Here is a 27,061-nt window from a genome sequence, read left to right on the forward strand (position 1 = left end):
TCCAGTAATATGTTTGTATGTTTCAAGTGTAATAACAGTCACAAATTAAATACCTATATCTACTTAAGTGCAACTTAAGTTGTTCCCAAAAAGAGCATTCAAAAGCACAACTAAATGCATTTAATATAAATTTAATCATAGCTTAATTGCCAATTAAACACACTCAAGTTTCACAAGTTCCAAATAATGTATTGAGTATGTATTAAAGTTTGTTGACGTGTGTGAAAAGCACACTTAAGTGAACTTTCCCCCAGAAACTTCAGCTTTCATAACAATAAAAGTGAAAGAGGAGCTTAATGATGTGTGTGTTAAGTCATGTAACAGCACGAATAGACCAGCTTCTCTTTGTAGTTGTTTAAGCAATATGAGCTCCATGTTTTGAGATGATTGTCTGTTTTGGTTTTTCTCCACCTCATTGACTGCAACCAAAACAGCAGTGGAACAACAGTTATGCTCTGTTTATGGCTCACGAACATACCTACTATTGATGATGCGCTCAATTTGGCGATTAAATTAAGTTTGATGATTAAATTGAGTGTCTTTAGGTGTGTCCCAATTCAGGGGCTGCATCCTTCGAAGGCTGTGTAGACCCGCGAAGCCTGAACCAAAATGAGACGCTCTGCTCTACGGCGGATTTCCTGTTTGTGTCACAGCGCCGCTGTTCCCGCCCTCACCGCTGCGTCACGAAACGCCGCTCCTGTCAAGTTCTTTTAAAGTTCTTTAAAGATGGAGAAACATTTGTGTCGTTCGCTGTTCGACTCAGTTTAAACCCAGTACTTACATTTAAAGTGTCTCCTCAGCCGCCGTTCGCTCCTCTGCTGACACCGCCATGTTCTCGAATCCTCACCGGCACACAGTGAACCTCGGGATATGTTGGCTGGCGAAGGATCCACCCGTTGGATCCTTCGTTGCCATGGAAACGAAGGACACATTTCTCAGCCGCATATGAAGGAGCCTTCCAAATGGGACAGCCTAGTCGTGCCTCTGTGACGCGCTCGGCCTTCAAACGCAGCCTCCGAAGGACACAGCCCCTGAATTGGGACACAGCCTGTGAATCTTTTGTGACCTCTCTGTGATTTATCTCGACTCTCTCATGTCTGCAGAATGACCAGAATGCTGAACGGCACCATCTTCCCCATCATGTTCCTCAACGAGGTGAGAGATTTCAGACTGAGATTCTTTCTCTGCAAATCTGCTTCCATTCGTATTCGTATTCGTATTGATCTGATGAACCTCATCATCTTCAACACCAGACTGTGAACGGCTGGGTGTGATAAAAACACGGCATGGTCGGTATTTGGGTGCTCAGACATCGCATACCAAAATCAAGGGTATTAATTAGGGATCTATACGATTAACTGATCAACGATTAAGGGAGAAATCAGCAATTGTTCGACCAGTGCTGTTGGTCTAAAAAACTTTGGTTTCCAGTAAACAGCAGTGGTCATTTAAACAGTTCTTGAGCTGTCTGTATGAGTGCACTATAGCTGACGTTCCACTACCATTAAAAAAGAAGTACACAGCTAAAAGTAGTGGCGTTCAGGAGCGCTTTTCGAGGGGACGACAGCACAGCTGCAAACATGTGTCATGTTGAAAGCAAACATCCACAAACAGTAAGCTTGTTTGGGTGGTTTTGAGTGGGAAAAATAACTTCAGCATATAAAACTTTCCACCTAGCAACCAACTAGGATACTCTAACACATAGCAACAGCCTAGCAATCGCCAGGAACACCATTGTAACCACCTAGCGCCACTTTAGCAACCACCTGGATACCATAGCCACACCCTAGCAACCACCTTGCAGCACCTTAGCAACCACCTGGGATTCCATAGCAACACCCTAGCAAACACCTAACAACCACATTGCAACACCCTAGCAACCACCTGGGATGCCATAGCCACACCCTAGCAACCACCTAACAACACCTTAGCAACCACTTAGGATACCACAGCAACCACCTAGTAACATTCTAGCAACCAGCTGGAATACCATAGCAACTGCTTAGTAACACCCTAGCAACCTCCTGGGACACAATGGCAACCTCCTTGCAACTGCCCAGCAACCGCCTAACAGCACCCTAGCAACTACTAACAACCACATTGCAACTCCTTAGCAACCACCTGGGATGCCATAGCAACACCATAACGACCACCTAACAACACCTAAGCAACTTCTTGGGATACCATAGCGACCACATAGTAACATCCTAGCAACCAGCTGGAATACCATAGCAGCTGCTTAGTAACACCCTAGCAACCTCCTGGGTCACCATGGCAATCTCCTTGCAACTGCCCAGCAACCGCCTAGCAACACCCTAGCACACACCTAACAACCACAGTGCAACACCCTAGCAACCATCTGGGATGCCATAGCAACACCATAACAACCACCTAACAATATTTTAGCAACCTCTTGGGATCCCATAACAACCACATAGTAACATCCTAGCAACCAGCTGGAATACCATAGCAGCTGCTTAGTAACACCCTAGCAACCTCCTGCAACACCATGGCAACCTCCTTGTAACACCCCAGCAATCACCTAGCAACACCCTAGCAACCATATTGGGTACCACCTAGCAAAACCTAATTAACCACCAGAGATACCACAGCAATCTACCTAGCAACACCCTAGTGACCTGGAATACCATGACAACCACCAAGCAAAACCTTAGCAACCACTTAGCAACACTCTAGCAACCACTTTGAATACCATACCAACCACCAAGCAACCACCTGGAATACCATAACAACCACTTAGCAACACCCTAACAACCACCCAGGAATTATTTAAGCTACTTGGGCTATCACTCTGCATTTTCTTCACAAAAGGCACCTTCTTAGTTTTGTTCTCTAACTTTTTTCGTTGGCGCAGACTTTAAAACATAAACACTCTGTGGGTTAATAAAAATGTTATTAAATCTTAATATGCCTGGCCTGACAGAACACGACGCTTCAGAATGTGACGATAGATAAAACGATTAGATCACAGGCCACTACAGACAATCAGTTAATGATGAAAAGCTCTTAGTCTGCTGGATGAAGATGAGTTTGGGGTTGTACTCCACTGCACAACTGTCAGTTTGGGCATTGTATGTCGTGTATTGATCGTCCATTGGTCAGATTAAATGGCAGTGTGAACCGGTCAGTCTGTCTGCGTTGTGTTCTGTACTGATTATCTGCTGGCCAATTTCTTCATCACAGTCCGTCACCATTGACGATGCCTCGGCCGCGAGGCTGCACAAGCTGCTGTCCATCGCCACCATCGTCGCCAACTTCCCCTTCATCCTCATCGCCCTGGGAGTCATCCTCTTCCTCATCAGCATCCTCCTCATCATCCGCTCGCGTCAGAGAAAGGTAAAGAGTCTGCCTGTGTGTGTGTGCGAAAGTGAGAATGTGTGTGTGTGAGAAACAATGTGTTGTCCAGCTGCCCAGCGTGAAGGACAAGGCTTCCCTGAAAGATCGCCAAATTATTCAGCGCTTCAACTTCTGTGCAGCCACTGTTCCGATAAACCCCAGAGGAATGTGACATTTTAGCGTCAGGCACTTTCACGCAACCTTACGATCCTGTCTTGTGACTTCAAAGCAGCCGCTCGTTAGTTTCCCAGAATGCCTCGCGCGTTCTATTCAAATCTTCCAAAGAGTGACTTCTTTGCAGCTTTACAGCAGAGTTGTGGGAGTTCAGTGAAATAATAAATTGGTGAATCTTGTTTGTTCCTCAGCTTTAAAGTTCAGCACAGCCGTGCAGGAGCGTCGCTGCTACTTTGTGACTGAAAAGGATCAACTTAAAATGTTAGCATTAGCCAGATTATGTGTTCTCTGCTACGGAGCCCCTAAGGAGCCATGGTTAAAAAAAAAAAAGTTAATGACATTGAGTTCCCTCGCAAATGTTTTGCATTACAATGCAATGTTTTGCATTCGCTTGAAAAAGCTGTGCTTTGCTTAAGCTCAGAGACGGAGCAGCTCATTGAATTTTACGTTGATCTTGGATTGAAATATAAAGACGTGGTGTCGCTTCTCAAAATCAAACATGATTCTTCTGTTAGTGACTCTAAACTGAAACTGAGGTCGAGTCCTCCTACAGTAAAAGCTACATTTACATAGGCTGCAGAGAACAGCAGCTGAATAAACTCAGCACTGACTGGCCAAACTGGGAAAACAGCTTTTAATGCTAGCTAGTAGGCAGTGTCGTTGGGCACCTCTGGTCCTACATTTGCTTGCTGTCTGACAAGCATATATTTTGTGAGGGAACGCAAAACATTTGCTAGGGAACGCTTTTTTTGCAAAGGAACGCGTTTTATTTGCGAGGGAACGCATTTTTTTTTGAGGGAATGCATTTTATTGTGAGGGAATGCAATATCATTAACTTTGTAAATGTAGAAAAAGAGAGACTGCTGATAGAAACAAAAACTAGCATACATGCTAATAACGTTAGCATTAGCTACGTAGCTCCCTAGCTAAACTCTTTAGAAAGTGATAACAGTAAACAGTAAAGGACAGTAACAGGCGACCAGAGTGTGTATATATATATATATATATCACTGTTGTCGGAACAAACCTCGTATCTCCAAAATGGTAACTTTACAGGAGAAGAAAAAAACATACTCTACTTTTAATGTAAGTCAATGGAACCGGACGTCTTTCCAAGTCATTTTAGATCATTTTTGTTGGTCCATTGATCGTGGAAATGTACACACAATGTAAAGAACAACAGGTATTTTCAAATTATGTCAGAAACTTAAAAAACAACAAAAATGAAGATACAAGGTTTGGTTCCAGCAGCAGCGATATATGCATGCATGCCTGAACCATGTATTTCCATGTAACTAACCCTGTCTGTTTCTGTATATGCTCTCATGCTATGCCTGAAATCAGTGGCCTAACATTGTGACTAATGCTTTGCTAATGATTGATTAACACTGGAATGCAGGAGTGGGCAGCTCCAGTCCAGCGAGGGTTGACCCCGTCTAACACGCCTAATTCAGGTCATTATAAACCCACTCGATGAGTTGAATCAGCACAAAAACACTCCATGGCTGGAGCTGCCCACCCCTCGTAACAACACTTAACCGTTCGTGAACAGCTGCTTTGCCTTTTTAACCCACATTTCTCCATGTGCCTCTTCATTCAGAGGGAAGTTAAGCGCTTTGACTTTGCAGCAGTTTACTATTCTGGCCCTGTAAGTGTTCACTAACACCTTCTTCCACAACACTTTCTCGCATTTTCACTTTCCGAAACTATTTACTGCTTTTAACGTCACTGAGACTGAAGGGTGACTTGATAGGTGTTAGCGGTCAGTTTAGTGAAAAAACTAGAGTGGTGGAAAGTCACAGTAACGGAACCCTTGACCCAAATGTGGCACATTTTGAGAACAAAACCTCACTCTAGGTCTTCTGGAGGTTCTAGATATGTCAGCGACTGTGAGTACGAGCCGTAGCCTGGCCAGTGAGTCTGTTAAAAATGAAAAAAAGCGGCAGCTCTATGCTAGTGTAAGGTAAAACATGCTAATGTCGGTTAGAAGCTTCACATTAAACATGAAATGTGTTTTGTAAGCTTCAAATGTCCGTCTTCTATGGAGGAACAGATTTGCCAAAATGAAAAATAAATAAAATTAAAAATAAATGACTTAGTCAATTAATATATGAAGTAAAATTGCAAAGAATAATGATGATAAATGTAAAAAATAAATAAATATACATTAAAATTAATATATTATTAAATAAAATCTTATATAAATTAATATGTCTGCATTTATTTATATATGTCTATTTGGTAATTACCCCTTCTCACTCATTTTTGTTTGTTTTTTTTGTTTTTTTTTGCTATTTATATGTTTATTAACATTTTTCAGTTTTTCTATTCATTTATTTCCATAACTGTTCATTTCTATATTTATTTATTTCTCTATTTATTTATTTCTGTATTTCCTTGTCCTTATGCTAAAAAAGGGGCTGTCAGTCAATGATGTCACAGCGTCTTAATATTCCTGTTGGTTGATCGATTGTTCATGTCTTGCTCTCTCAGCGGTAACTAAGGACAAGACAGTACAGTAACGGCTTCTTACAGCAGCAGACAGTCAGAGATCTGAGAGTCTCGGCTGATTATGCTGAAAATGCGGATTATTTACTGCTTCGTTGGAGGCTGTGGGCCATTTAGCTGCCTCTGCTGATTCAGAGGTCGACCCTGTAGTGTTCAGAGCTTTGGAGGAGGCGGTTCAGCGTCTTTTTCTGCAAAATTCAGATCACTCAGACGTTCGGACGCCCTTCTCACACACGGCCTGAGGAGCCCTCGAGGGTTATTTATCAGCAGGTCTGTCTGTCCGTGACACTGCAGCTCTTTATGGAGTGAAAGAACAGTTTAATCAGCTCTTCTCCTCCTGGGCTTGATTTGCCATGCCTGAACGGGAAAAACACGCCCCCTCATTATCATATGAACAAAGAAATACAGAAATAAATAAATGAATTATGAAAAAATAAATAAATAAATGAATTAATGAAAAAATAAATAAATAAATGAATTAATGAAAAAATAAATAAATAAATGAATTAATGAGAATAAATAAATAAACGAATACATGAATCAATGAATAAAGCGAACAATTGTGAAAAATATAGATACAGAAAAAATGGCATTAATAAAACAAAATAAATAACAGAAATAAATAAATTGAGAAATATATAACTGCAGAAAAAGGAGATGTGTGTATAATTACAGTCACAATAAGCAATATATGCTTTATTTGTTTTTTTTTATTTATTGATTAATTTACTGAGCCATTTATTTTTATTTTATTTATTTTTCAATTTGGCTGATCTGGAGACGCCACTCATGACTCAGACTCGTGTCACGCTCGACTCAAACTTGCACGTCAAATACTGGAGACTTGGACTCGGACCCTAGAGGCTCGACACTTGAGACACGAGACTTGGACTCGGACCCTAGAGGCTCGACACTTGATTTTGGACTCTAGAGACTCAAGACTCGACTCAGACTCAGACTCTAAAGACTCAAGACATGACTCAGACTTGGACTCTAGAGACTCAAGATTTGGTTTCAGTCTTGGACTCTAGAGGCTCGAGACTTGACTCGGACTTGGACCCTAGATACTCAAGACTCGACTTGGATTCAGACTCTAGAGACCCGAGACTTGACTTTGGACTCTATAGACTTGACTCAAACTGGGACTTGGACTTTAGAAACTCAAGACTCGACTCAGACTCGGACTCTAGAGACTCAAAACTTGACTCGGACTCAACTCAAAAGTCTTAAGACTCAACTCAGACTCTAGAGACTTGAGACTCAACTCAGACTCAAACTTGGACTCTAGAGACTCAAAGCTCGACTCAGACTAGGACTCTAGAGACTTGAGACTTGAACTCGGACTCTAGAGACTCGAGACTTGACTCGGACTCGAACTTGGACTCTAGGGACTGAAGACCCGACTCAAACTCAGACTTTAGAAACTCAAGACTTAACTCGGACTCGGACTCTAGAGACTCACGTCTCGACTCAGACTCAAACTTGGACTCTAGAGACTCAAGACTCGACTCAGACTAGGACTCTAGAGACTCGAGACTTGAACTCAGACTCTAGCGACTCGAAACTTGACCCGGACTCAAACTCGAAAGTCTTAAGACTCAAGACTCGACACGGACTCTAGAGACTCGAGACTCGACTCGGACTTGCTCCCCAGAGGCTCGAGACTCAACTTGGACTCACACCTCAGGGGATTGACTCGCCCTCTCACCTCAGAGACTCACTCAACTCAGACTCACACCCCCAAAACTCGGCTCAGACTTGCACCTTAGAGACTCGACTCGGAAGACTCACAAGAATCGACTCGTGAACATCTCTGTCATTCAGAGACTCCGGTGTAGCCTGTCGATTGTCTGTCTGATTAATTGTGCACTTACTCAGTTGGCTGATCATAACCACTCAGGCGTTATTCCAATTTGATGAGGAAAAGCTGTAAAATATTTCCACAGCTGCCTCAGAGGAACTCATCTAAAGCCTCATTACCTGAACGCTCTGGCTTGTGTAAACAATCCAGACGTCATCAGCTGATTTTTCTCCATCAAACTAAAGCCCTGAATCAGGTCCACTGTGGCCTCGTAAGCTGATTAAATCACCCTGGCATTTTCTAACCTGACCAGCTCTCTGCCGTCCTCTCCATAGTAACTAGTGTATGTCTTGCTTTAAAGCGTTAATTGACGAGATGTCTAATTTACCCAGTTCCCCCTCCTTAACCCAAATGTAGTCAGTCACACATGATTTCTTCTTTAATTCTGCACTGGAGCTCACGGCTAACATTGCTAACAAGTAAAGGAAGCTTATGCCCCACCAGTTAGCATCGCACGGATTCAGGTGTCAAGTTACCTCTATAAGACTTTCTTATGTAGTTTCTGACCTCATGACACACTGTTAACTATAAACATGTAATGTACATGCTTAAAAAAGATGGTTCTTCAAGGGTTCTTTAGTAAAGACAGTAGTTCTATGTAGAACCGTGAACGCTCAAAGCACCATTTGCATCCTTAAATGTTTCTCTGCATGGTGAAATGGTTCTTCAGATTGAAGGAGAATGTGTTGTATATGGTTCTTTATAGCTCCAAAAAGGGTTCTTCTACTGTTACAATGTAAACAAAAAAAGAACCCTCTTTGGTGCTATATAGAACCCTTTTCAAAAAGAAACCATGTACAACACAATCTGAGAACCGTTTCACCATGCAAATAACCATTTATGTTTTTTTGAGTGTTTATGGTTCTATATAGAACCACTGTCTTTACTAAAGAACCATCTCTTTTAAGAGTGTTTGTTTATAGATAACAGCAGTGGGGAACCTTCAGGGCCTTTTAGGTCTTTGTTAAAAAAAAAGACCTATCGAGTTCTTTGGAAATAAAATCATTTTTACTCATTTTTTATTTAATTATCATTCTTTTTGTACTTAATTCATTGTGAAGATTTAGTTGGAGGATTAAATAGATTAAAGTCTTGAAACGCCCAGTGGAAAGTTATCCAGTCAGGATTGTTTTTCTCTGTGGTATCTAGGCAGATACAGCCAAGTGAGCTCTCCCGTTGGTTAGGACTTCAGGAGCTGAACAGAAGGCCTAAAACATCAGATTGACCACTAACATGATTAGGAAGTGGTAGTGAAATCAACCTATCACGTTTTGAAGTCCAATGTTTGTGAGAACAAAAGGTCACATGCGTCAGGCTCCAGTCCTCGCCGGCCAGTACTCTGCAGACTGCATCACACCGCCTCATTAAACACACCTCATTCAGCTCATCAGCTAATTAGCAAGGTCTTCATGAACTGAATTCAGAGCATCAGATGGGGGTAAACGCTGATCTCCACAGCACTTTGGCCTGGAAAGTGAGAACACATGCCTGCTCTAGGTCTTCTGGAAGTTCTAGATATGTCACCGACTGTGAATGTGGGCGGTAGCCTGTGGCAGCTCTATGCTAGTGTATGGTAAAATATATGCTAATGTCGTTTACAAGCTTCACATTAAACATGAAGTGTCTTTTATAAGCTTCCAATATTCGTCTTCAGTGTAGAATGTTCAAGTGACTTGCCGCTTAGCTTAGCACGAGCATACCGCTAGAAGAAATAGGGATGCTAGCAGAATCCCTAGCATAGCGGAAATCAGGAATGCTAGTAGAAATGAGCATTACTGGGTGTTTTTGTCCACATAAAACATCACATAATGTCTTTTAGAGTTAACTTAACAACTCAATGAAGTTTGAGGCAAATTTGTGATGATTTAGTCATGCAGTTAGCGCCATGCTAATCAGTGAAGTATTAAATAAGCTTCCGTTACTTGTTAGCTACATTAGCCTTGTAGCTCCGGTGCAAATACTAAAGAAGCAAACTTCACACACCAAACACACTGGTTATTCTTTAATAATGTAGTTTATAGATAGGGATGCTAACAGAATCCTTAGCACAGCGGAAATCAGGAATGCTAGCGGAAATTAGCATTACCATAGAGGTGTTTTTGTCCTCATAAAGAACCACGTAAAGTCCATTAGATGTTACTTAACAACTCAGCACAGTTTGAGGCATATTTGTGATGATTTAGCCATGCATTTAGCGCCATGCTAATCAGTGAGGTATTATATAAGCTTTCATTACTTGTTAGCTACATTAGCCTCGTAGCCCCAGTGCAAATACTAAAGAAGCAGACTTCACACACCAAAAATACTGTGGTTATTCTTTAATAATGTAGTTTATAGATAAGGATGCTAGGGATGCTAGCAGAATCCCTACCATAGGGATGCTAACAGAATCCCTAGCATAGTGGAAATCAGGAGTGCTAGCAGAGATTAGCATTACTGAGTGTTTTTGTCCTCATAAAGAACCACATAACGTCTTTTAGATGTTACTTAACAACTCAGCACAGTTTGAGGCATATTTGTGATGATTTAGTCATGCAGTTAGCGCCATGCTAATCAGTGAGGTATTATACAGGGAGATTCACTTGAAAGAGGCCCCGAATGTTCTGTACTAACTCTCTCTAGGACGAATCAATCTGAACGAAACAATGTGCAAGGAGCTCCTCGGTATATGGAGCGATGAGTTAGGTGCCATTGCGACGTTTAACCTCCATTTGCAGCTTCTGGGTGCAGACCCCCGCACCCCTTCATGTGACTGTCAGAAAACGGAGATCACTTCCAGCATCGCATGTAATGCAATCGATTACACATGCGTCAATATATGCAGTGTATTTTTTTGGGTCAGATTGCTTCATCCTAACGGGAGTTACAGAAGAACATGAGGGGCCTCTTTCGAGTGAATCTCCCTGTATAAGCTTCCATTGCTTCTTAGCTAAATTAGCCTCGTAGCTCCAGTGCAAAAACTAAAGAAGCAAACCTCCGACCCCAAACACACTGTGGTTATTCTTTAATAAGTGTAGTTTAACGATCACTTTAAGGGATTCTTGCGTGAGCGCTTGGTTTGAGATGTATCATCGTGTTTCTCTCCGCTCTTGTTTCCGCAGACCACGGCGAAGAAGGACACGTCGTACTCCCCCGTCAGCGCCAAAGCAGACGACCCGGCCGAGAAGAACGGGACATTCATTGGCATGACGCCAGTTGAGAAATCCTGAACGGGGCCTGCGTCAGTGTTTGTGAATGTGTGGTTTGGTGGGGGGGGTTTAGGGGTTGGGCGGGGGGGTATGACGAGTGTATGAAACATGAAAAGCTCCCACAAATGCTGTCAGTCACTAATACCAGTTTTCGGAGTAGCACAGCTTCAACAGCAGCTGATTGGCGGATGAAATCTGACACCACTGGCCTTCCACTCAGGACTATGAATGGAGCTATGAATGAATGAATGAGTGAATGAATGGATGGATGGGTGAGTGAACGAGTGAGTGTGTCACCATGTATAAGAGAGTCTCTATTCTCTTTGCCTTGTTGCGGTCATTTATACCGAACCGTCCCTGCGCTAACGGCGCACGCGGTCATTTCAGGTCACGCTCAGGATCTGAGGGTTACACATATCGAGTATTTTGAGAGAAGCTTTAGACTGAAAATGCTACTGCGTTTTCTAAGACCACTGGGATACCAACCGTCACGAACAAGGGGGGTATTTTTACACTTTTTTGACACGTTTCCTCCAACACGTCTCCCCCGCTAATGGCGAGAGGGAACAGAGTGCCTTTACGCTTGGCCGTGCAAAAGTTACCTCTGCACATTTTAATGCACAATCACTGCGTATTTGCTGCGTTCAGCTCAAAATAAAACGTGAAATGTGGCCTGTGAAAAAGTTATATTTAAGTTATATTACACTTTACATTTGATGCCTTGTTTTTTTTCCAGTACGTTAAAATCGTGCACTGAAATTTGCAGAATAATATCATATTTAAGTTCCCTGTCGACGATGCGTTCACTTATTTTCACTCAATAAAAATTTTTATTTGTGGGGAAGGGGTGCCCAGACTTTTGCATGTAGCTGTAAGTGAGCCTTTTTTTTTCACTTTTGGTGGACAAGCACAAACTATTTGTGAAATGCACTGTCCAGTCCCATTTCACGTCATGTGATTTCAACCTCGAATGTCGACTGAAAAAAAAAAAGAAAATTGTTAAATGTTAAATATAAAAATAACATTCCATAGGAATGTTTTCATTAAAGGGATAGTTTGGTGACAAATCGATCAAATAAACCCAGTTCCCACAATTTTCCCCCAGTGTAGATCAGTCAAGACGTTTGGTGTGTGAAGCTTGCTGCTTTAGTTTCACACTGGAGATACGAGGCTAATGTAGCTAACAAGCAGTGGAAGCCTATGTACACCAATTAGCGTGAGGCCTAAATCATCGTGCATTTGCATGTGAAATTATAAAGTAATCTCAAACTGCGCTTGCTTATTTGGTTTCTGACACACTGTTATCTAAAAACATTTACTGAACAGTAGGACCAGGAACGGTTCCTGGTCTTACTTTTCTTGTGCGCAAGAATATAAAAGAATTATTACCTAATTATGATCAGAAATAACATGAATAATCTTTAGACTTCACTTTTTCTGCAAATGATACTGAATAAAAGTCTAAAAGTTGCATACTTGGCGCCCCCTAGTGGCTCTGAGGCCCTAAGCAACTGCACACACCACTTATAGCAAGAAACAGGCTGAAAATACAGACCGCTGCCACCATTTTTATGTGATTTTTATGCTGTATGATGTATTTAATTGGGTAAATCTGACTTTTCACCAAACTATTCCTTTAACACTTTCTGTTTGGCCCCCTGATGTGGGCAGCTTGCTGATGATTGGAGACGGAAAGTGCTCAGCTCTGATGGGTATCTGCAATGTGATTGCAGTTCTGTTACTGAATGAATTTGTTTTTGTCTTTTTGAAGTGAGAGGATTACGCTAACATCATGCTTATGTTACTATCTTTGTTTTTATCAGCTATCACTAAACCTGCTGCATGAGTAAATAACTTTATTCCTATTAGGCAAACCAAGTATATTGTCACATTGCACTAAAAAAAAAAAAAGCTCAGTGTTATGTTAACGTGCACAGCAGCTCCGTTTGTAAGTGTAAACGGTCAGTCTTTTGGCCATCGTTTCCATTTCCTAATACATGCTGATCTAATCGTGTGCCAATCATGTGCTATGGTTTTCATGAAGCTGTATAGAGGCTTTTCAAGCACTGGTTAAACCCGATCGAGGACCATTTTCGCAATTAATGGAGATTTTTCCAGACGAGGCTTGAGCTATGTTTGAAAATCCAGGCCAGAAACTGCAGTTTTGGTGGGGATGCACTTCTGCTTTCTTCGAAATGACGAGCCTTACGTTGATTCTGTTCAACATCACAGTCAAAATGGAACTGAGAGTAATCGGGCCAGTGGCGTGAGCCGTGCACGCCTCCAACGAGTCATTTCAAAACCATTTCTCAGAGTAAACAGATGCATTTGGGTCGAAACAGGTTTCAGAGGTCATTGAGTATTATTTCATGTGGATTATTAATATTATGGAAACTCCTCATGTACATTTAATGTAGACGACAGGATGATTTGTGTAGTGATTTTTAGCAATAAGCCTGGTTGGAATGTGATTTTAAAGCTGTTTAGTTTTGACCACACTGAATGTGTGAAAACTGTTTTCAACTGTGTGCCGTATGTGTTCGATGTGTAAATGTGAAAGATGTATTGTGAACATTTACACAAAAAGCAATTATCCACGTTTATTTGAAGAATTTAATACAGTCTGACCTGTACACGACACGAGCCCTTACATTTCAAAATTTCAGACTGCACAAATTTCTATACAGAATTTTGTATATATGAGAAAGCCATCCTCTGTGTTTCCAATAAATTAATAAATCTGTTGTAACTAACTTGAGTTTTGTTTTTATTACAAGCCACAGTGTGTATTTCCTTCTTATTTATACATATCTGGCCACTTTATTAGAAGCACCGACCTTGTGCTTCCACTAACTGGCCACTTTACTAGAAACACCCACCTTGTGCTTCCACTAACTGGCCACTTTATTAGAAACACCCACCTTGTGCTTCCACTAAAAGGCCACTTTATTAAAAACACCCACCTTGTGCTTCCACTAACTGGCCACTTTATTAGAAACAACCACCTTGTGCTTCCACTAACTGGTCACTTTATTAGAAACACCCACCTTGTGCTTCCACTAACTGGCCACTATATTAGAAACACTGACCTTGTGCTTCCACTAACTGGCCAATTTATTAGAAACACTGACCTTGTGGTTCCACTAACTGGCCACTTTATTAGAAACACTGAATTTGTGCTTCCACTGACTGGCCACTTTCTTAGAAACACTGACCTTGTGCTTCCGCTAACTGGCCACAGAAAACCCTATCTTTTTTTTTTTACCAGTATACTGTACTTTTGACACAAAGGGAACCAACATTGTCCTGGTTAATCTAATAACAGAGTAACGAGGAGAAATATTTTGATTATAATAATTACTAATATCTGGAATGGCCACAAGGGGGCCTGGAGAAGTCATGAGCTGATCAGTTCAGGTTATGAACACACCGCCTGATATCTGAGACAGATTTGAAAAGGTTTTGGCCTAAATATATGTTTTAACTCCGTTCACGGTGGAGGGATACATAATATACAGGGCGCTGTGAGGCAAAATAGTCCCCAAAGAAAACTTATTATTTTAGATTTTCCACTATTTTCCATCATCAACATTCCATATAAACTCAGAAGACTCGTGTAGGTTCACTGGTGGTTCTGGATAGTAAATAAAATGTCTATATTTGTGTTGTAGTCATGGCGACCCCTGGTTCCTATCAGCACCACTGTAAAGACATCTGACCCATTTCACTCCAAACCACTTTTTTTGAAATGTGAAAATGTGGTGGGATTAGCCTTCTAATGATCATATAGTCTGTACTATTGTGTTTTATGTTGTTTATTAAACCGTCGCCTCTGCGGCGTCACTCTCCACTCCGCTAGATGGCAGTACACAACAGCACAACCGAAGCTTTCGCGTTTTCTCGTGATTTCTACCCTTCTCACCGTCAGCGTTGCATCAGAGGCAGTTTAAACCCGTTTTTCCCCAGTAAAGCTGAAAGAAGTCGGTGAGTAAAGCTGCCCGCTCCGCTTCTGAGCGCCTTAACCGTGATTTATTTGACAGAGTGTGTTTATAAACCCCAAACTGGACACAGTAAAGGCGGTTTGTTTACGTGCTTCTAGCCGGAAGTCAGCGCTGAGTGATGTAACGTTAACGTTATGATCCGTTCAGCTCTGAACAAACTGAATAAAATACTGAATAAAAGCACTAAAATCCTCATCAGAGCGGGAATAAAACAGCTGTTTACCTGCTGGTTGACTACATGTGTCCGTCAATGACTGGGTCTGATTAGAAACCCAACAGCAGCTCGATTTACTCCACTGACCACACAGTCTCTCTCTGTAGTTCTACAGTTACAGACTGTAGTCCATCTGTTTCTCTGATACTTTGTTACCATGTTCTTCAGTGGTCAGGACCCCCATGGACCCTCACAGAGCAGGTACTCTTTGGGTGGTGGATCATTCTCAGCACTGCAGTAACACTGACGTGGTGGTGGTGTGTTAGTGTGTGTTGCGCTGGTCTGAGTGGATCAGACACAGCAGTGCTGCTGGAGTTTTTAAACACTGTGTCCACTCTATTAGACACTCCTACCTTGTCAGTCCACCTTGTAGATGTAAAGTCAGAGACGATAGCTCATCTGCTGCTGCACAGTTTGTGTTGGTCATCCTCTAGTCCTTCATCAGTGGTCACAGGACGCTGTTGGCTGGATATTTTTGGTTGGTGGACTATTCTCAGTCCAGCAGTGACACTGAGGTGTTTAAAAACTCCAGCAGCACTGCTGTGTCTGATCCACTCAGACCAGCACAACACACACTAACACACCACCACCACGTCAGTGTTACTGCAGTGCTGAGAATGATCCACCACCCAAATAGTACCTGCTCTGTGAGGGTCCATGGGGGTCCTGACCACTGAAGAACAGGGTAAAAGGGGGCTAACAAAGTATCAGAGAAACAGATGGACTACAGTCTGTAACTGTAGAACTACAAAGTGCACCTATATAGTAAGTGGAGCTGATAAAATGGACAATGAGCGTAGAAACAAGGAGGCGGTCAGAATGTTATGCCTGACCGGTGTATATATGGTGTAACATTTTGGGAGAATTTCTGTGTAGTAAAGCTGAAGGGGAGTTCCACCAATTTTTCAAAAGTTCTGAATACTGTAATCTTTGTGTTGTAAACAGAGTCTTTCAGAGTGGTTTGATGTGAAGTGGTTCACTGTAGAGAAACTGACTGACTCTGATCTCTTTAGAGCAACAAGGGGTCGCAAATATAGCCGTTTTATTCACTGTCCACAACCACCAGTGAACCCACACGAGTCTTCTGAGTTTATATGGAATTAATGATGGTAAAATAGCCAGAAATCTGGAAAACTATGTTTTTTTGGTGACTGTTTTGCCTCACAGCGCCCTGCATGTATCCTTTCGCCATGAACAGATTCAAACAAATGGATTAAAATACAAATTAAGCCAAAACTTGACTTAATATAAAACAGTGTGTTGAGCTTCAGGCAGTTTTTACGTGTTTTCTTTGCAAAAAGCTAAAAACAGAAGACACAGAAGCTTGTAGACCCCTGCTCTTCAATTAATAGTGAGTTTGTCCCTCTGTGCTGCAGTAACAGCCTCTACTCCTCTGGGAACGTTTCTAGATGTTGAACCATTGCTGTGAGGATTTGATTGAGCATTAGTGAGGTCAGGTACTGATGTTGGATGGTCAGTTCTGGATCACACCAGCTCATCCCAAAGGTATTGGATGGAGCTCCATCACTCCAGAGAACACAGTTCCACTGATCCCCAGCTCAATGCTGGGGGGCTTTATACCCCTTCGATTCTATTCGAGTCTATCGGTCAGTCATTTTCTATAGAGAGCACCTGTGCCAGCAATGGCTGCACCAGAAAGTTCCTGAATTGACTCATTAGAAGTCCAGAAACCTTTTGACATACAGAAGTGTGCATGTACACTGGCTTGGTAGACTCAAATGGAGCCCTTAGAATTCATGTATTGATCAGGAGAGTACAGAACAAAGTAAAACAAATATATAGCTTGAATAAGTTCTGTCCACCCAATAAGATGCTTTTCAGCCGATCAGATTGTGTTGTCACAAAACATGGGTGTTTGGTCGACTCTGATTGGTCTAATTCGTCTACAGGCAGTTCACAAACTCTGTGGTCCAGCCACTTAAAACCTAAGACCATGTTTTTGATGATGTAGGCAATAATTTAAAAAGTGTACTCTCTTAAATTGTGTTGTTTTTTATTGTTTTTCTTTTTTTCTTCTGGAAGACTGAACTTCAGCCATGGTCTGCATCCCCTGCATCGTCATCCCCGTCCTCCTGTGGGTCTACAAGAGATTCCTGGAGCCCATCATCTACCCGTTTATCTCGCCGTTCATCAGCCGCTTCTGGACCAAAAAAGCAGTTCAAGAGACGGGCACAGGAGCGGGCACAGGAGCGGGCAGTGCCACCTGCAAGGTAACCCATGAGAATGACACGGTGGTGGATTAGTTACTGCTCAGAGTGGGCGCCATCTAAAAATAGTGGAGAGTGGTTCTAGACTGTAAGTGGGCACATGTGGCTGAACTAAGCATTCTAGAACACAATTATATGTGAAGCGAGTGTTCTAGAATGCAAATACTCAATAGCATAGCATTGCAGAAGTGTGTCCGAAATAAGCGTTCTAAACACAGTGAGTTTTCTTGAATGCAAATGTGCAATATCTGTGTGTTCTAGAACACAAGTGTGACTAACCTACTTCTTGTTCAAGCTTGTAACAGTAGCAGAACCCTTTTGGGTGCTATATAGAACAAAATACAGCACATTCTTCATCAATCTGACGAGCAGTTTCACCATGCAGAGAACTATTTAGGCATGAAATGGTTCTTGATTGATGGTCAAGCTTGTAACAATAGAAGAACCCTATGGGGTGCTATATAGAATATAGAACTTTTCAAAAAGGTTCTATATACAACCATCTACAGCACATTCATGCAGATTTTCCATGAATCTGAAGAACCCTTCCACGATGCATAGAACCCTTTAATCGTGCAAAGGCTTCTCTGAGTGTTCATGGTTTTATACAGAACCATTTTCCTTACTAAAGAACCCTTGGAGAACCATCTTTTGTAAGTGTGTAGTCGTAACTAAAGCTTTCTTCCAAAATATCCATTTCATCCAATATCCATTCATTTTTGTTGCACCCAATAAAGAATCCTTGTTCACACACAAATGTACTGAGGTCTTAATCCCTGTTTTTCAGGCGGAGTGTAACGGGAACGCGAACGTCTCGGCGGCTAACGGATCCGCGACGGCCTCCGACAAGAAGAAGGACTGACACTACACGCCTGTTCGAAGACGTATCGTGTTCTATGTGTCTCGCTGTAGATATTTTAACCATAGATTAATCTGCATTAACCACGATGTCCTGGTTTAATGGCGTTGTTGGACCTGGTCTGTTCACACGCACACGTTTAATTCAGATTATTTCAGAATTTCCACTGATGAGCTCTGACTTGTGAAGATGTAATATATTGACTCTGTGCACTGCTGGTTCTTCATTCCCTGATCAGGCTTCAGTTTGAGAAGACTTGGGGTGCTTTTACTTCTGTATCTTTCCAGAATAATCTGAGTTAGTGTTTAAGAGAAATAAATATTTAAATTAAACTGGTTGGAGTGTTTTTTGAGTGTTCTTTTAATATAAAGACTAACAAGTCTGAGCTCATACTAGTCATTCAGAGTGGTTTGGTGTGAAACGCTCAGTTCTAGAGAAACTTACCGAGTCAGAACTGTTCACAGTGGTGGTGATAGGAACCAGACGTCCACCTCTAAAAGCTCCCTCACAGAAAGTTCCTACATGAAATGGTTATGAATTCACTGCCTGATGACTGAGACACTGTTTTATGTTAGTTTAGAGAACTTAAACTCCATTCATGGTGGAGGGATACATGCAGGGCGCTGTGAGGCAAAATAGTCCCCAAAGAAAACTTATTATTTCAGATTTTCCACTATTTTCCATCATCAAAAAGGCTCTAAATAGAACCATCTACAGCACTTAAAAAAGATGCTTCTACAAGGCTTCTTTGGTGAAGAAAATGGTTCTACATAGAACCATGAACACCCAAAGAACCATTTCTTCAGATTGATTTATGGCTTTAGATGGTTCTATACAGAACCTTTTTGAAAAGGTTCAAGGACTCTATTTAGCACCCTAAAGGGCTGTTCTATTGTCATGGTGTCAAAACGTGTAACAAGAGAAGAACTCTTTTCAAAAAGGTTCTATAAAGAACCATCTACAGGTGTTTGGTGTAGTGTAGTGGGTAACACCTCTGCCTTCCACATTGTAGACTGGGGTTCAATCCCTGCTTGGGTCAGCACCCCACACTATACCAGTAAGAGTCCTTGGGCAAGACTCCCAGCACTACCTTCGCCTAACTATGTAAAAATGATCAAATTGTAAGTTGCTCTGGAGAAGAGCTTCTGCCAAATGCCATAAAATGTAAAAAAAAAAAATCTACAGCACATTCATGCACATTTTTCATCAATCTGAAGAACCCTTTCATGATACGGAGAACCCTTTAATCATGTGAGGGGTTCTTTGAGTGTTCATTTTTCTATATAGAACCGTTTTTTTTACTAAAGAACCCTTGAGGGACCACCACCTTTAAATGTGTACAATCAACCATTTCACACCAAACCACTCTGAATGACTCTGAATGCGTTATTAAGTTGTTTTTGGAGAAGAACCACCACTGACTGCATTTCGTATTTGGTGTGGTGTAAATGATCCTGTGATGTTTTTACACTGATAGATTATTTTAAAGGAGTTTTAGAATCATAATTAGTTCTGTTCAACAATAAAGAAGCGTTTTATCTTGATATTTGTTACATAAAGTTCCAGGAGCCGCTTTGGAAAAGCAGTGAAAACAGCTGAGTCAGTTTTATTCGTGCAGTAAAAGAATCATCACAATAACAACAATGTTATGGTTCCACCTCCCTCCACCGCCAGGGGGAGCCACGCGTCTGTTTTACACAGGAAATGACGCCACACGCCACGCAGCGGTGAATACCACCCCTTTCCGGGTGTGTTCCAATTAGCACACTTGTGCACTACCTAGTGCAGATGAGTGAAACGCTTCCCTCTCACTTAACTACACACTCAAAAACGACGGTTCTTCAGGGGTTCCTTTTAGAACCACGAGCGCTACATATACAACCATTTGTATGGTGAAATGGTTTTTCAGAATGATGGAGAACGTTTTGTATACAGTTCTATAAAGAAAGCTTTTTGAAAAGGGTTCCATGTAGCACCAAAAAGGGTTCTTCTTTTCTTACAAGCTTGACACTGTAACAACAGCAGAACCCTTTTTGCTTCTAGTGTCTACACAAATACACACACATCAAGAGTTCTAGAATGTAAGTGCGCACTAGCCAAACATTACAGAACAAAAGTACACACAGAGTGGTTCTAGACTGTAAGTGTGCACATGTGGCTGAATAAGCATTCTAGAACACAAGTACACATGAAGGGAGTGTTCTAGAATGCCAATACTCAATAGCTTAGTGTTCAAGAACACAAATACACACACAAATAAAGTGTTCTAGAATGTAAGTGTGCACTGGCCAAACATTCTAGAGCCCAAGTAGGTGCAGTGTTCTAGATCATAGGTGTGCACAAGTGTGTCCGGACTAAGCGTTCTAAACACAGGTGCGCATGAAATGAGTGTTCCTGAATGCAGATGCCCAATACCTATGTGTTCCAGAACACAGTTGTGGCCGAATTAAGTGTTCTAGAGCGTAAGTGCACACTAGCTACTTGGAGAACGAGAACGCAAATGACAAGAAAAAGTGAGCACCAGCCAAACGTTCCAGAACACAAGTACACAAAGAGCAATTCTGGACAGTAAGTGTGCACATGTGGATGAACTAAGCATTCTAGAACACAGTTACGTGCGAATAGGTGTTCTAGAATGCAAATACTCGATAGCTTAGCATTCCAGAACACAAATACACACACATGAAGTGTTCTGGAATGTAAGTGCGCAATAGCCAAACGTTCCAGGACAAAGGTATACTCAGAGTGGTTCTAGACTGTAAGTGTGCACATGTGGCTAAACTAAGCATTCTAGAACACAGTTACGTGTGAATGGGGTGTTCCAGAACGCAAATACTTGCAGTATTAGTGCTCCAAACACACAAATGCTCTAGAATGTAGTCAAGCGTTCTAGAACCCAAATCGACACAAACTAAGTGTTCTAGATCTAAGCATTCCAAATACAAACGCTCCAAAAGCTGTGTTCCAGGACGAAGGTACACACAAACTAAGTGTTCTTAAATGTAAGTGCACACTAGCCAACCGTTTAAGATTGGGCACAAAGTGTTCTAGATCACGGGCGTGCACACATGTATCTGAACTACGCGTTCTAAACACAGGTGCGCAATTAAATACCACAGTGTCAAATAGCTGCCCGTTCCAGAACGCAAGCACAGACGAATGTTCTAGAATGTAGTCAAGCGTTCTAGAACCCAAACAGGCACAAACTGAGTGTTCTAGATCTAAGGCATGTCCAAATCAAGCGTTCTAAATGCAAACGCCTGATAGCTGTGCGTTCCAGGACGAAGGAACACACACACGAAGCGTTCTAGAATAGAACGCTTAGGATGGCTTTGGGCACAAACAAAGCGTTCTAGGTGTGCGCACGCGTATCCGAACCACGCGTTCTAAGCCCAGGTACGCAATTAAACGACAAAACCAAGTGTTCTAGAACGTGCGTGCGCATGATCTGTAATTCAACGTCAGACCTAATGTTCCAGAACACAAGTACGCGCGAACGCAGAGTTCGCGAGAGCGTTCGCGTTTTAGGCCACTTCGAATGGAGTGACGTTCGCGCGGATTGGCGCGCGCCCTCGCATCGCAGCTCAGCGGAAAGACTCAATATGGCGACGCTGGAGGTTGAGCAGAGAAAACTCGGCCGAAGTTCCTCCGAAAAACAAACCTGAGCGGGCAGCGCGGCGGCGGGGCTTCCCTCACCGAGACACCGGGGCGTCGGCGCGGACTGATGCCGGTTCGCTCCGTGGATAATTCAGCAGATTTTCCGAGGTCGCTTTCCGGAGCGGAGTGTCGGAGCGGGCGCCGAGGCTGTCAGCGGCGCGGGTCCGGCTCTGAGGCGCTCTCCGCGGGTATGGTGGCCGAGGCGGCCGCGGCGCTGCGGAGTTAAGCGGTTCTCGATCGGAGGGTGTGCGGGGCCGAGGCTGCGGGGCTCTGTGAGGAGAGCAGGCGGAGGCCGCCGCCATGTATTTCCTGACCGGCTGGCCGCGGAGGCTGCTGTGCCCGCTGCGCAGTGAGGAGCAGCCCTTTCACCTGCAGCCCAGCCAGCACAGACTCTACTTCGCCGTGCTGGCGCACACGCAGCTCAGCGTCTGGTTCAGCCGGGTGAGTCGGGGGAGCCGGTGCGGAGGGGCGCTCAGACACCCGGGGGTAACTTTAGCGGTGCTTTAGTGCTGTTTATCCACCACCAACACGGAGTTAGCGATCCAGTTCTGCTTTCAGACTGGACAGAAGCGACGGGGCTGACGTTGGCTTCCTCTTCGCCAGTTTCTCGTTCGAAATGTTCCCGTTCCACCTTAAATTGAGTAACTGCTGCACCATAAAAGGTGGACCGAGGAACGTCGAACGAGGCTTAGAATTAATTCAGTGTCCTGTTTCACCTTAAATGGTCCAGCATTGTGTTCATATTCGCCAACTTCTTATTCGAAATTTCCCGTTCCACCTTAAATGGTTCAGCAATGGTTACAAATTCGCTAGGTTCTGGTTCGATTTTTCCCGTTCCACCTTAAGTGGTCCAGCAATGTTTATATATTCGCTAGCTTCTTGTTCGAAATTCCCCGTTCCACCTTAAATAGTCCACCAGTGTTTTCAGATTCGCTAGTTTCTGACTCCAGTTTTCCCGTTCCACCTTAAACGGTGCAGTCTGTAACTGTTGCACTATTTAAGCTGGAACAAGATTTAGGACTAATTCGAAAGTTCCGTTCCACCTTAAATGGTCCAGGAGTTGCAAACCGCAGCTCGCGCACAGGCATCGGAATGTACTGCGCCATTTAAGGTGGAACGGAATATTCGTGTAAGAAGCTAATTTAGGGCTCTGCGCTAAAGTCGCAGTTACTGTAGTGTTTCTTCTGAACTGTTTTAAGTTTAAAGCGCAGGTTTAGAGATTTTTGCGCTAAAAGTTCACGGTATTAGAGTTTTACTGCTGTTTTTATATTAAAGTGCTCGTTTTAGTTTTGCTTTTACATTCAGAACCCGGTGCTGCTGGTTTAGAGCAGTTTATACACTTAAAGGGGAATTCCACCCACTTTTAAAATTCCCCCTTACTTCAGCTGGGTGGTTCAGAGCGGTTTGGTGTGAAATGGTTCAGATGTCTTTACAGTGGTGCTGATAGGAACCAGGGGTCGCCATGACTACAACACAGATATAGACATTTTATTTACTATCCAGAACCACCAGTGAACCTACACGAGTCTTCTGAGTTCATATGGAATGTTGATGATGGAAAATAGTGGAAAATCTGAAATAATAAGTTTTCTTTGGGGACTATTTTGCCTCACAGCGCCCTGCATGTATCCCTCCACCATGAATGGAGTTTAAGTTCTCTAAACTATCATAAAACAGTGTCTCAGTCATCAGGCAGTGAATTCATAACCATTTCATGTAGGAACTTTCTGTGAGGGAGCTTTTAGAGGGGGACGTCTGGTTCCTATCACCACCACTGTGAACAGTTCTGACTCAGTAAGTTTATCTAGAACAGAGCGTTTCACACCAAACCACTCTGTTTACATCTTAACCACTTAATTATGCAGAAATTGTGAAAAATCAGTGGAGTTTCCCTTCAAACCACATGGAGTTAGTGGTCCTTTGGTACTGCTTTTAAAATAAAAACATTCAGGGTCTGTTTTTGAGTGTTTCTCTTAAGCCTCCGACCCACGGGGTTGGTACTGTGGTGCTGATCTTACAGTAGAGCATGTACTGCGCTGGTGTGTTTTAGTCTCACTTTCACTCTCAGAGCTCTGGAGTCTCGTCACGGCGCTGGTCTGCCGCTGATTCTACAGTAAAACCATGAGACATTTACTGTAATTTTACAGTAAATTCTGTAATTTAGTGTACCTTTATGTCTTATCTTACAGTAAAGATTCACTGCTTTGGACGTGTGGTTTTTAGTCTGACCTTTCACTGAAATGTCAGTCAGAGGCCTTTTACTGCTGTTTATGTAAAAGCAACTTTAGCCTAAGAACCATTTGTATTGTTCTCACAAGTGTGACATACTCAAAATAAAAAATACTAAGGCTTAGTTTTGTTTTTAGGATGTTATAAACAGTGATGGCCTAATAAACCTGAATTTAACTGATGTTGACTAGATTTTTAGTAACATTTTCCATTTCAAGTGGCCAAATTTTCATTGCCACACCACCAGTATTTGAAGTTGAAGCAGTAAATAATTTAACTGTTGCTGAATTTGTTAATTTTTTATAAGAAATTATAAACATGAGCTGTTAGTCTATTTACTAAACAGCCCTTGCAGAACCTTCTTTAAGAGCGTAGGTATGTGCCGGTAACAGAATCCTCCTTTTTTAGGGTTCCCTTGTGGAACATGACCTCAGTAAATCTGGTTTGGTTGAACGATTAATCGCTTTTATATCGAGATCACAGATTTTAAAGAGTGCAGCTTTCGAATCACAGGAGCTGAAGTTGTGATAGGTAGTTTGCATCTAACATCACGTCACTGTGTTGCTGCGCAGGTGGAGGACAGGAAGTGATTTTCTACACAGGAAGCTGTCACAACATCTCTAAAAGCCTGCGGTTTGCGTCATTTACGGTTGCTCAGATTGTTCTAACCGTGAAACCACGCGGGTCATTCATGGTGTACCAAAACTTAATGTTCATGTTGTTTGAATTGTCCTGTTTCACCTTAAATGGTGCAGCAGTTACAGTTTGGAGTCCGGCGTTATAATCAGGGTGCAGAGTTAACTTTTTTCCCCAACTTGCCCAATCGGCAGGCAGAAGCTTCAGCTCCTACTGTGCTGAACAAATCTTTGTATTTTATAGTGTTATTAAAATATAAATAACCGTACTGTGCTTATATAAGTAAGATTCTTATATTTATATTAAAGCAATAAGCCACTTGAGGCTGTGCGTTACTGCGATTTTATCACAGGGAAGGGTGGTTGTTAGGCACAACGGCTTATTGCTTTTATAAAACGGCGGCCGACATAAAATACACAACTTTACTGAAAATAATCTAAGTTATCATTAATAATAATCGACATAACCAAGTATTCTGCCAAGAAATGTAGTTCCTTTCGAGTATGGTATTGTTGCCAAGAAACCACGGACTGCTGAATGAGGAGAATGTCCGGTCGGCCATCGCTGTGTATTGTGGTCATTTCATGAATTTTTTTTTTTTTAAGATTTTGTTGTACAATAATGAACATATGACAACACAGCACCCGAGCTGTCATTTGGAAAAGGAGTGTAGGTCATACTTATAATCCCTCTCCTGCAATAAACACCTCACTGCGCTTCCTCCGGTTTCACTGGGTCTTGTCACTGATTGGCTGGTTAGGGAGGAGAAGAGGAAGTCCAGGAAGAGTTCCCTTTAGGAATGTGTCTGACCTTAAAAACCCTTCCTGTCTGACGGAGCCAGAAAATCAGCAACACACATTCACCGACAGGCCACTTCATTAAGTTCTCTACACTCAGTTATCGACTTTATCAGCTCCACTGACCACACAGTCTCACTCTGTAGATCTACAGTTACAGACTGTAGTCCATCTGTTTCTCTGATACTTTGTTAGCCCCCTTTTACCCTGTTCTTCAGTGGTCAGGACCCCCATGGACCCTCACAGAGCAGGTACTATTTGCGTGGTGGATCATTCTCAGCACTGCAGTAACACTGACGTGGTGGTGGTGTGTTAGTGTGTGTTGTGCTGGTACGAGTGGATCAGACACAGCAGTGCCTGCTCTGTGAGGGTCCATGGGGGTCCTGACTGAGAAATATGGAGCGAGATAACAGATCTTGTTTTCATTGTTAAGCATCGCTCTGTGCCTGGTGGCCGCAGTAGTTGCCTTCAGTGATGATGACATCACTTTCGATAGTTTTGAATGGCAAAGTTTGTGTGATATTTGAAAATTTGTTCTTGATCACCAGATTAATTACAGTTTCATGACCAAATTAAAGGCAATGAATGTGTTTACAGGCACTCAATAATCTGATAACTGCAGAAAATCAGATTGTGTCAGTAACTGGTTCAGTGTGTTTTTGTGCTCTTGAGGTCTAGGTCTACATGAGTCAGGCAGAAATCAGATCTCTGCTTTAAAACCAGCCAGTAAACTCACATAATAAGATGTGATGTAAACGTAACACAAAACTCAAACCTTATGAGTCACTTTAGTGGAAAATATGAACAAACATCATCTAGAAGATGAAGAATAGTTAAATCCTTCATTTGGTCGAGCGTGTAGTCGGTTTCAGCGTCGCTCCTAAAGTGCTGTGCTCGTCTCGGGGGTGCTGTGTTAAACGCTGCTCGCTGTTTCCGGGACGACGCTCTGTTTTCACACATGCTCAGACTGAGAGAAACGAAAGAAATCAGAGTAAGAGTTCACACTGAAAAACCCCATTACTGAGCTCAGATCCAGCCTCTTTATCAGATTTCTAGACCTTAATCTGATCTAAGAAATCAGAGTTTGCTGTTTACACGACCACTTAATAATCAGATAACTGCAGAAATCTGATAATGATTAGATTATTAAGTGTATGTAAAAAACCCATTGATAACTACAACCACAACTTCTCCTGAACTGAGTTTTATTATGTTTTTTATTTGTAAAAGAGTAAATTTCAGTGTTTGTTCTTGTTTTCCTAAATCATTTAATGGAAACCAAGTAACTGTTGAACTCCATACACACACACTGACCCCCTCACCCATCACAGTGAGACTCACTAGGGGAGTGT

At 42.3% G+C, this 27,061-nt stretch overlaps 3 protein-coding genes across 3 annotated transcripts in view; all 3 read left to right on the forward strand.

Annotated features, from left to right (window-relative positions):
* Positions 1 to 13,841, forward strand: part of scarb2b (scavenger receptor class B, member 2b) — a 77,764-nt gene extending 63,923 nt beyond the window's left edge. Inside the window, exons 10-12 of the mRNA XM_036587771.1 lie at positions 1,104 to 1,155; positions 3,205 to 3,357; positions 11,002 to 13,841. Coding sequence (XP_036443664.1) covers positions 1,104 to 1,155; positions 3,205 to 3,357; positions 11,002 to 11,109 — 313 coding nt within the window. The 3' untranslated portion in view covers positions 11,110 to 13,841. The remainder of the gene's footprint in view (positions 1 to 1,103; positions 1,156 to 3,204; positions 3,358 to 11,001) is intronic.
* Positions 13,842 to 14,944: 1,103 nt separating this feature from the next.
* Positions 14,945 to 18,726, forward strand: LOC118820630 (UPF0729 protein C18orf32 homolog). The gene is made up of 3 exons (XM_036589015.1): positions 14,945 to 15,072; positions 17,347 to 17,534; positions 18,319 to 18,726. The coding sequence occupies exons 2-3, from the start codon at positions 17,361 to 17,363 to the stop codon at positions 18,391 to 18,393; spliced, it is 249 nt and encodes an 82-aa protein (XP_036444908.1). The 5' UTR covers positions 14,945 to 15,072; positions 17,347 to 17,360; the 3' UTR covers positions 18,394 to 18,726.
* A 3,258-nt stretch (positions 18,727 to 21,984) lies between these two features.
* The window catches only part of ric1 (RIC1 homolog, RAB6A GEF complex partner 1), an 84,227-nt gene continuing 79,150 nt past the window's right edge, over positions 21,985 to 27,061 (forward strand). Inside the window, exon 1 of the mRNA XM_036587640.1 lies at positions 21,985 to 22,488. Within this exon, the coding sequence (XP_036443533.1) occupies positions 22,348 to 22,488 (141 nt within the window). The 5' untranslated portion in view covers positions 21,985 to 22,347. The remainder of the gene's footprint in view (positions 22,489 to 27,061) is intronic.

Source organism: Colossoma macropomum, unplaced genomic scaffold (genome assembly GCF_904425465.1).
Source record: "Colossoma macropomum unplaced genomic scaffold, Colossoma_macropomum, whole genome shotgun sequence".
Taxonomy (NCBI): domain Eukaryota; kingdom Metazoa; phylum Chordata; class Actinopteri; order Characiformes; family Serrasalmidae; genus Colossoma; species Colossoma macropomum.

Bases quoted from the DNA above. Each gene is read 5' to 3' on its own strand.
- LOC118820630 (XM_036589015.1), top strand. From the start codon at position 17,361: ATGGTCTGCATCCCCTGCATCGTCATCCCCGTCCTCCTGTGGGTCTAC. The intron at 17,535-18,318 runs GTAACCCATGAG...CCTGTTTTTCAG, and splicing joins CGGGCAGTGCCACCTGCAAG to GCGGAGTGTAACGGGAACGC.